The sequence below is a fragment of the Hyla sarda genome, chromosome 10, assembly GCF_029499605.1.
Source record: "Hyla sarda isolate aHylSar1 chromosome 10, aHylSar1.hap1, whole genome shotgun sequence".
Taxonomy (NCBI): domain Eukaryota; kingdom Metazoa; phylum Chordata; class Amphibia; order Anura; family Hylidae; genus Hyla; species Hyla sarda.
This window is the reverse complement of record NC_079198.1, coordinates 10,005,195-10,016,384: the sequence shown is the minus strand read 5'-3', so window position 1 is coordinate 10,016,384 and position 11,190 is coordinate 10,005,195. Positions and strand designations below refer to the sequence as shown.

The following is an 11,190-nucleotide window of genomic DNA, read 5'->3' as shown; positions in this document are numbered from 1 at the left end:
TGGGACCCAAAATGTAATATACGTGGCACAGTGCCCCTGTCCGAAATAATGTATCGGGAAAAACGATTCAGGCGCTCTGGAAAAGAGTGAGCAAACATGTAAGCACCATCCGCACAGGAGCAGACACACCCCTGGCGAATCACATGAACAAAGTACATGCCAAAGAAAAATATTCCATTAAAGGGGTTATCCAGGAATAAAAAAACAGGCCTTTTTTCTTTCAAAGACAGCGCTTGTCTCCACTTTGGATGTGGTATTACAACTTGGCTCCATTCACTTCAATGGAACTGAGCTGCAGGACCACACCCAAACTGGAGACAAGGAGGGCGCTGTCTTTGAAAGAAAAAAGGCAGGTTTTTTAGATTCCTGGATAACCCCTTTAAATTCTGGGGTCTAAGGAAGATAAAGATTGGCAAAAGCGAAGGAGATGTAGATAAAAAAAATTGCTAAAGGAAGAGACCCGCTAGATATATCGGCTAGATAGCCGAAATCCGAAGGGATTAAATGAAGATTTTTCATTTTCAACATTTCTAGAATAAGGAAAGATCTATATCTAATAGAATGTAGGAAGTGGAAAAACCGGCATCAGTATACAGTAATTAGTACAGAGTAAAAATATAATCCATAAAAGAAATATATACAAAAACATGAAGATCAAAAAATGTTAGTACTTACCAAGGAGCATTCTGGGAAATGGCAGGATAGAACACCTATAAAAAAATAAAGAAAGAATAATGAACATAAAATAAAAATTACACAAAATAATAAAGAATAATGAACATAAAATAAAAATTACACAAAATAAAGGTAGTTTGAAGGATAATAAGTATGGCCCAGTCTAAATGTGTTCAATCTGTCTACTTAATATATAAGAGGTGGACAGATTGTACAATTCATCTACAATCAAATCTAAGTTATAGACTGAACATATATGTATTAAAATCATAAGTTTGAAAACAGTTATTGTCCTTAATAGGACTGGAACAATCTAACTGTATCCTTACTATAAAAAAATGGAGGCCAACAATAAAAGTACTGTATATACTCGAGTATTAGCCGTTCCGAATATAAGCCGAGGCCCCTAATTTCACCCCAAAAACCTAGGAAAAGTTATTGACTCGACTATAAGCCTAGGGTGGGAAATACATCATCCCCCCCTGTAATCATCTAGACCCCCGTCATGATCACCCTCATCATTATCACCCTGTCATTATCACCCCGTCATCATCCCCCTCATCATCATCCCCCCCCGTCATCATCCCCCCCCCTTCATCATCACCGCCTGTCAATCCCTTCGTCATCATCCAGACCCCCCACCCCCTTTGTTTTCTACTCACCTCCCCAGTTTCTTTCTCGGCTGGAAGGAAGGGTGAGCTGGTCCGGGCCGTACATCTTCGGCCACCTATGCTGCAGGGACCGCCCGGTGGGGAGGGTTAGTCGTTCCGGGCTGTCCATCTTCACCGGGAGGCCCTCTTCTCGGCTCCGGGCCGGTCACGGACTAGTGACGTTGCGTTGACGACGACGATTTCCGCTCATCACTGCCAGTGTTGTGTGGAAAGTAAAAACTTACTTGCATGTATGTGTGCGTGGGGGGGGGGGGTAGTGACTCCATCTTTTTCCACACCAGGTGACACTAACACTAGTGATGCCACTTTACATGGACATTGATTTTTGCGGCCACCAGAATCAGAATTCCTGTAGCAGATTTTTCCGTTGTGGAAATTCCGTCATTCGCACAGTGCAGCAGAATCCCATTGAATATCATTTTGGCCGAATTGCGTTCGAAAATTCTGCCGTGTGAACATGGCCTTAGACTAGTGACTAAATAAAAAAAACAAAATTTAGGAAACTTGCAGTACCAAAATATTGCCACTCGGTGTCACCACAACATCTCAGATACTTCCCCTGGGTACAAGTGAAACCAAAGGCAGAACCACTGTACCCTAAATTCCCCAATCCCCCACACCCCCAAAAAAAGGTATTGTCATAATAAATCTTCTGCGCGGTTTCTAACCATCTGTTATTGAAGATCAGTGCCCGTCTATGGCTCTCCATGCTGGGGGGTCTTTATCTCTCATCCTTGTAACATACCGTGCCCCTGTGTGATCACAACACCATCAGGATAGGGGTTCAGCCTCCAAATACGAACAAGAATTTTTCTATGTACTGTCAGTATGAGATCTTTCTTTTAAAGCCACGTTTATGTTACACAAAAAAAATATATTCCTATATAAATCCCTGAAGAACCCGAAGACGTTTTAGATTTGGCCTCCTGTCAATCATGCGGTCAGGAATTTACCGTATTTTTCGCCCTATAGGACGCACCGGCATATAAGACGCACCCAATTTTAAAGGTGCAAAATCTAGAAAAAAAAGATTCTGAACCCAACAGTGTTCTTCAACCTGCGGACCTCCCGATGTTGCAAAACTACAACTCCCAGCATGCCCGGACAGCCGTTGGCTGTTCGGGCATGCTGGGAGTTGTAGTTTTGCAACATCTGGAGGTCCGCAGGTTGAAAACCACTGGTATAGGAGATAATACTCACGTGTCCCCGTCGCTCCGGACGTCTTCTTCCCCGGGATCCACGCCCTCCGTCGCCGTCATCACGTCGCTACTCACGCCGCTCCTATTGGATGACGGGACGGCGTGCGCGACGACGTGATGACATGGAAGGAGAGCGCCGGTCATGCAGGGGATCCCGACACGGAGCAGACACCGAGGAGGCAGGTAAGGTCCCCCCCCCCCGGTGTCCTGTAAGCTGTTCGGGATGCCGCGATTTCACCGCGGCGGTCCCGAACAGCCGGGTCAGTGTCACTTCCCGTTCAGACGCGGCGGTCAGCTTTGATCGCTGCGTCTGAAGGGTTAAAACAGGGCATCACCGCGATCGGTGATGTCCTGTATTAGCCGCGGGTCCTGGCCGTTGATGGCCACAGGGACCGCGGCGATAGGTGTGTGTATTCGCCGTATAAGACGCACCAACTTTTTCCCCCCCAGTTTTGGGGAAGAAAAAGTGCGTCATATACGGCGAAAAATACGGTATATCTTTATTTCATTCTTTCTGTATAAGGTTTTGCAATTTTCTGTAGAACAAAGTTTGTATTTTTTATGCTGATTTGGTTATTTATATGTTAGTTATTTGTTTTCATTTATTTACTTCACTATTTATTTATTTATCTATTTATTTTTTTCTTATGTTTTCTATTCATTTATTTACTAATTTATTTATTTACTTATTTATTTATATATTGTTTTGTTTATTTATATCCAGAAAGAGATTATCATTTCATCCGACAGTGATGAAATCTCAACATACAGAGCGAATGTCCAGCGCAGATAAAGTGCAGATTCGTGTGTCCTTTATTTTATAGGGATAAGGGGATAAGATGTCTGAGGGCGGAGTACCCCTTTAAGAACACCTATCCCGAAAATCCCATATGGCAGCTTACTGCATACATGGTGGGCACACCCTGATCAGCGAGATCGAATGTCTTAAGTGAGGACGTCTCCTGTCCCTTCGGCTGGGACATCTGACAATGGAGAACAATAACAATACAAACATAAAAGGGAACGTCACCTGAAGAGCTTAGTGGGTGCGGTGAGAGCTGCGGGGTGAGGGGTCAACTGTATTCTCTCCTAGAACCCCACCCAGCGTGCTCGGCATAGTTATGGAGCCGTGAGGGTGGGAAAGAGTAGTCTACCAGAATATGATGTCAACTTTATGTAACCATACACATTCATTGTATTTCTATGGGATCGCTGGAGATACCAAATCACTGTACTTGGGTATCTCCGGTGCCCCCATAAACAATGCATGATGGACATGCCAACCCACCACTCCATGCAGCGGGCAGAGTTGTGGCTCCATTCTGGAGATTGAATGTGGGGGGGGCATGTCATCCTGTCATAACCGGCAGAGCCCCGCTGCCAGTGATGACTGACATTGGATGTCCTTCATTTAAATGGTTAAAGGGGTACTCCGCTGCTGAGCGTTTGGAACATAATGTTCCGAATGCTTAAAGCCGGCGCCGGGAGCTCGTGACGTCATATCCCCGCCCCTCCTGACGTCACGCCCCCTCAATGCAAGTCTATGGGAGGGGGCGTGACTGACGTCACGCCACCTCCCATAGACTTACATTGAGGGGGCGGGGCGTGATGCCAGGAGGGGCAAGGCTATTAAGTCACGAGCTCCTGGCGCCGGCTCTAAGGTGTGGAACATTTTGTTCCAAGCGCTAAGCAGCGGAGTACCCCTTTAAATGCTGTGATCAATAGCGGTCACGGCATTCAAACATTAAAGGGGTACTCCGCCGCTAGACATGTAATCCCCTATCCAAAGGATAGGGGATATCATGTCTGATTGTGGGGGTCCGGCCGCTGGGGATCTCCGCCACGGCTCCCCAGTCATCCGGTGCAGGGGGCGAACTCCACTCCATGCCGGATGACTGGTGATCACAGACGCCACGCCTCCTCTATTCATGTCTATGGGAGGAGGCATGATGGCTGTGTACTAGCTGTCAGGCCCTCTACCATCGACATGAATGGAGGGGGCATGGAATGACGTCACGATAACGGAAGCCCCAGGCTTCCGTGAGGGTAACGCCGCAACACCGGCCCAGAGATCGCGGGGGGTCCCAGCGGCCAGAATCCTCGCTATTAGACATGTTTTCCCCTATCCTTTGGATGTGCAGCACCTGAAACTACGGATACTGGAAGCCTGTGCTAGCATTTCTCCTGCGGTGTATATAGTAGTATATAGCAGTGTATACGGATACTGGAAGCCTGTGCTAGCATTTCTCCTGCGGTGTATATAGTAGTATATAGCAGTGTATACGGATACTGGAAGCCTGTGCTAGCATTTCTCCTGCGGTGTATATAGTAGTATATAGCAGTATATACAGATACTGGAAGCCTGTGCTAGCATTTCTCCTGCGGTGTATATAGTAGTATATAGCAGTGTATACGGATACTGGAAGCCTGTGCTAGCATTTCTCCTGCGGTGTATATAGTAGTATATAGCAGTGTATACGGATACTGGAAGCCTGTGCTAGCATTTCTCCTGCGGTGTATATAGTAGTATATAGCAGTGTATACGGATACTGGAAGCCTGTGCTAGCATTTCTCCTCCGGTGTATATAGTAGTATATAGCAGTGTATACGGATACTGGAAGCCTGTGCTTGCATTTCTCCTGCGGTGTATATAGTAGTATATAGCAGTGTATACAGATACTGGAAGCCTGTGCTTGCATTTCTCCTGCGGTGTATATAGTAGTATATAGCAGTGTATACAGATACTGGAAGCCTGTGCTAGCATTTCTCCTGCGGTGTATATAGTAGTATATAGCAGTGTATATGGATACTGGAAACCTGTGCTAGCATTTCTCCTGCGGTGTATATAGTAGTATATAGCAGTGTATATGGATAATGGAAGCCTGTGCTAGCATTTCTCCTGCGGTGTATATAGTAGTATATAGCAGTGTATATGGATACTGGAAGCCTGTGCTAGCATTTCTCCTGCGGTGTATATAGTAGTATATAGCAGTGTATACAGATACTGGAAGCCTGTGCTAGCATTTCTCCTGCGGTGTATATAGTAGTATATAGCAGTGTATACGGATACTGGAAGCCTGTGCTAGCATTTCTCCTGCGGTGTATATAGTAGTATATAGCAGTGTATATGGATACTGGAAGCCGGTGCCAGCATTTCTCCTGCGGTGTATATAGTAGTATATAGCAGTGTATACGGATACTGGAAGCCTGTGCTAGCATTTCTCCTGCGGTGTATATAGTAGTATATAGCAGTGTATATGGATACTGGAAGCCTGTGCTAGCATTTCTCCTGCGGTGTATGTAGTAGTATATAGCAGTGTATACGGATACTGGAAGCCTGTGCTAGCATTTCTCCTGCGGTGTATATAGTAGTATATAGCAGTATATAGAGAAGAGGGTTGCATTGACAATCCAACACAATGGGCAGCACATTGAACACATTTTATAAATGGTCAGAAACTTGTAAATAACTCATGAAAGAATAAAGTTACCTTAAAACCAAGCACATCATTGTTTTTCTTGTGAAATTCCCAATAAGTATGATGTGTCACATGACCCTCTTCCTATTGAAAAAACTAAAGTTGGATTCAAAATGGCCGACTTCAAAATGACCGCCATGGTCACCATCCATGTTGAAAAGTTTTCCCCCTCACATATACTAATGTGCCACAAACAGGAAGTTAATATCACCAACCATTCCCATTTTATTAAGGTCTATCCATATAAATGGCCCACCCTGTACATATATAGAGATATATATATATATATATATATATATATATATATATATATATATCTTTGGGAGCCTTGCCCCGTCTGTACCAGCCTGCACTGCATCGGTGCTTATTTTGCTGAGGAGTGCGCTTCTTCTAGAAGAGTGTGTGTGTGTATATATATATACATTTGCTTTAATTGTATACCATACTTACTAGTTCTATATTATGTTCATTTAAATTTAATAACCAATAAATATAATATTCTTAAGATTTACTCATTCTTATTTTTATTTTTAACACATATTTTTCTATATTATTTGGAGATCTAAAGCCCCGGAGATACTATTTGTACTGTAATTAGGATATTCATTAACTCCTTGAGGGAGGAGACCCTTTGACGTGGTAGACAAGGAGTCTGATAACCTGATTATAATGACTTGTACTAAAGGTGAACAAATCCTGATCCGGTCCACACCTTCTCTTAATGCCAACACAACTGCCGCACAACCTGTTTTACCAGTTTCTTCCTGCTACGTCTACATTGCCTGTTGCTTCCTTCTTCTTTCACTTTGACTCGGCTGCATCGTGAGCACACGTCTCCTCCACTGACAGACTGACGCTGAAGCATGGCACTCAACGCAACCAACGGGTCCAACTCTCTCTCGAAAAATGTCAAGCCGAGAAAAGTGGCTCTTGTCACGGGGATTACAGGGCAGGACGGCTCCTATTTGGCTGAATTTCTACTGGAAAAAGGCTACGAGGTGCACGGCATTGTACGCCGATCCAGCTCCTTCAACACTGGGAGGATTGAGCATCTCTACAAGAATCCACAGACTCACTTAGAAGGTAACATGAAGCTGCACTATGGGGACCTGACTGACAGTACGTGTCTCGTGAAGATAATAAATGAGGTGAAACCCACCGAGATCTACAACCTGGGTGCACAGAGCCATGTAAAGATCTCCTTCGACTTGGCAGAGTACACGGCAGATGTGGATGGTCTTGGCACCTTACGTCTCCTTGACGCAGTGAAAACCTGTGGCCTTATTGAAACGGTGAAGTTCTATCAAGCCTCAACCAGTGAACTGTATGGAAAAGTACAGGAGATCCCACAGAAGGAGACCACTCCATTTTACCCCCGATCCCCATATGGAGCTGCCAAACTCTACGCCTACTGGATCGTGGTGAACTTCAGAGAAGCCTACAACCTGTTCGCAGTTAACGGTATTCTCTTCAACCACGAGAGTCCGCGTAGAGGGGCCAACTTTGTAACCAGAAAGATTAGCCGCTCGGTAGCCAAGATTCATCTGGGACAGATGGAGTGTTTCAGCCTTGGAAACCTGGATTCCAAGAGAGATTGGGGTCATGCCAAGGACTACATCGAGGCAATGTGGTTGATGCTGCAAACGGATGAGCCTGAAGACTTTGTGATCTCTACAGGGGAGGTCCACAGTGTTCGGGAGTTCGTGGAGAAGGCTTTCAAGCATATCGGGAAAACCATAGTGTGGGAGGGCAAGAATGAAGATGAAGTGGGCCGCTGCAGCGAGACTGGAAAAGTCCATGTGAAGGTTGATCCCAAGTTCTACAGACCCACTGAGGTAGAGTTCCTACAAGGGGACTGCAGCAAGGCGAAGCAGAAGTTGGGCTGGTCACCAAAGGTCTCGTTTGATGAACTAGTAACCGAGATGGTGATGGCAGATATTCATCTGATGCAAACCAATCCCAATGCCTAACACGGCCCGGGGTACTGAGCCCCTCACAATCAATGGGGGCAACCCATACATCCAGTCAGTCCTTCCCTTAGAGATCATACCTAGATATACAAAGTATATTAGATTTATAACTTATTGACCTGTGTAAGTAAAACTGGTGCGTAGACTGTGCAGACACTTACATTTGTCTTATTTATTAGGAGGGGGGGGGGGGGGATTTTGTGATTTTTTTTTCTTTGTTACTATGTTTCTTCTGATTCTGTGCTGATACATTACAAAGTAATTCTACCATGATTGTTCTGGACTCAAACAATATAGGAATGTTGTTGTTTTTTTCTACTGTTTCTCCTTTTGTTCTTAATAAATATTAAATTGTAAAAAAAAAAAATCCTGAAGAGTTCATGTAACGCCACAATCCTGGGAAGATTCAGCATTCGGGGGGCTGGGTGGGTTTGTGCGGTGTTCACACGTTCAGGTTTTTAGTTGCAGTTATTGAATATAAAGCCAGGAATAGATTTCAGAGAGGTGTCTCTGCTTTCCTTTGTACGTGTCATCAATTTATGACCCTGTTCCTGACGTTGTATTTCATCATTGTAACACTCAGTCTCCATTACATCATTAAAGGAGAAGTCCAGTATAACAAAACTTATATGTCAGATCACAGGGGGTCCGACTGCTGGGACCCCCTGTGATCTCGCGTACTGTGCCCTGCTCTTCTTATGGAGGCTGTATCTCCGGGGTCCTTGAGGTCGGACCTGTGGATAGGGGATAGGTTTTGTTATACTGTTATACTAAACTCATTTTAAAGGGGTTATCCAGGACTATAAACAAAGCTGATATCTTCCAAAAAAACTAAAAAAAAACAAAAAAAAACAGCACCACGCCTGTCCTCAGTTTGTGTGTGGTATTGCAGCTTAGTTCTGTTCTATTAAAGGAGATCTGCAGCAGTATATAACTTATCCCTTATCCACAGGATAGGGGACAAGTGTTTGATTGCTGGGGGTCCGACTGCTGGAACCCCTGTGATCTCCTGTATGGACCCCGGCTCTTCTGCTGCTCTCCCCATGCAGGAGGCGTGTCGGCCAACTCACCTCTTCCACGTATCTCTATGGGAGATGCATTCATGCATCCCCGCACCTCCCATACAGCTGAAAAGAGTGAGGTCGACGACACAAGCACTAGCCGCGCAGAGCCGCGACAGTGCCGGGTCCCCGTACTGGAGATTGCGGGGGTCCCAGCGGTCGATCCCCCCCCCCCCCCCCCGCCCTCCCCCCACGATCAAACACTTATCCCCTATTCTGCGGATAGGGGATGAGTTATATACCGCTGAAGATCTCCTTTAGGGTACGTTCACATGAGCGGATCCCCAGCGCGTATTACGCTGCGGATCCGGCGTTGAAGGACCTCTGGATGCTGCCTTTACAGGTGCCTGCTCGGAGCAGCAATACGCCACTACAAACAGACACACTGCGATGTGCCATATACTTGCAGCTCTCGGCCTAGCTCATAGAGCAGGGGGAGTGGCCGCGATGTGTGCGGGTACACCACGCATGCGCAGCGACTCGCACATCGCTTCAGTGTGTCTGCTCGTATCGTCATATTGCCGCTCCAAACAGGCACCTGTAAAGGCCGCATACAGAGGTCCTTCAGCGGCGGATCCACAGTGTAATACGCGCTGGGGATCCGCACGTGTGAACGTTCCCTTAAAGTATCAAATCACAAAACTTCAATAAGTAGTAGTAAGTAGCGGCACTAGCAAGTCCTCTCTTCACCCACTATAAGGACTTATGGAGCAGCTGGAGGAGTCTCTGTTCTGACCCACGGCGGTGCTAGGACAGAGAGTCAGGCATCAGTATACAAATAAAACTGAAAAGAAACATAGCCTGCACTCACCGTACAGTACGGGTCTCGTGGCCTCAAACTTCGGACCACCTCAATGGCGAGGATTCTTAGCAAAAGCTGACAGCGCTCAGAAAAACAGGCGACTGCCGGCGGTTTCGCGTTACAATCAACGCTTCTTCCGGCCAGAAGAAGAAGGAGGCCGGAAGAAGTGTTGATTGTAACACGGAACCGCCGGCAGTCGCCTGTTTTTCTGAGCGCTGTCAGCTTTTGCTAAGAATCCCACGCCATTGAGGTGGTCCGAAAGTTTGAGGCCACGAGACCCGTACTGTACGGTGAGTGCAGGCTATGTTTCTTTACAGTTTGATACCCTTAAAGTAACTTCACCCAGGTTGTAATACCACACACAACCTGAAGAAAAGGGTGGTGCTGTTTTTAGAAGAAATTAACTGATTTTCTTTGTACAAATGGCAAAAACAATTTAAAAATAACCTAATAAAAAATAAAAAAATAAAATCAAAGCCATTGAACTATAAATTTAAATTATAACAATTAATCGAAACATAAACTATAAATGATTCCTTCCCAGCATTCGGGCTCTGTACACGAAGCTGAGTTACCCCCCCCCCCCCCCCCCTCCATGTATCTCTATGGGGGAGCTAGAGATATATATGAGGCATCTCCTCTCCACCCCCTGTATGTCCCAATACGGCTGAGTTTAATTATGCAATATTTTTATTTGATTTATTTATTTATATATATATATATATATATATATATATATATATTTTTTTTTTTTTTTATTTTTTTTATTTTATTAAAGGGCTCAGAGTTCTGTAGTCTAATAGCTTATCCAGACATCAGGGACCCCACGTCTGAGAGTTGGAATCAAAAACCGGTAGTGGGGATGGATTTGGAGAACAGTGTCCCCCAATGGAGCTGAGGGGAACTAGTTGACAGAGCGCTGGTCCGTCTGAGAGAGCGCATGCGGGTGTGAGGAGAGTGTTTGTGATTGTGTATGTGTTTGTGTGTGTATGTCTTTGTGTTTGTGTGTTTGTGTGTGTTTGTGTGTGTTTGTGTGTGCTTGTGTGTGTATGTCTTTGTGTGTGCGTTTGTGTGTGTGTTTGTGTGTGTGTATGTCTTTGTGTGTGTTTGTGTGTGTGTATGTCTTTGTGTGTGTGCGTTTGTGTGTGTGTTTGTGTGTGTGTATGTGTGTGTGTATGTCTTTGTGTGTGTTTGTGTGTGTGTATGTCTTTGTGTGTGTGTGTTTGTGTGTGTGTTTGTGTGTGTTCTTGTGTTTGTGTGTATGTGTTTATGTGTGTGTATGTGTTTATGTGTGTGTTTGTGTGTGTGTTTGTGTGTGTGTGTGTGTATGTGT

General features: G+C 45.1%; 1 protein-coding gene across 1 annotated transcript; it reads left to right on the top strand.

Annotated features, from left to right (window-relative positions):
- Positions 1-6,887: 6,887 nt before the first annotated feature.
- On the top strand, positions 6,888-8,132 carry LOC130294044 (GDP-mannose 4,6 dehydratase-like). The gene has a single exon (XM_056543416.1). The coding sequence runs from the start codon at positions 6,888-6,890 to the stop codon at positions 7,992-7,994; it is 1,107 nt and encodes a 368-aa protein (XP_056399391.1). The 3' UTR covers positions 7,995-8,132.
- Positions 8,133-11,190: the final 3,058 nt, after the last annotated feature.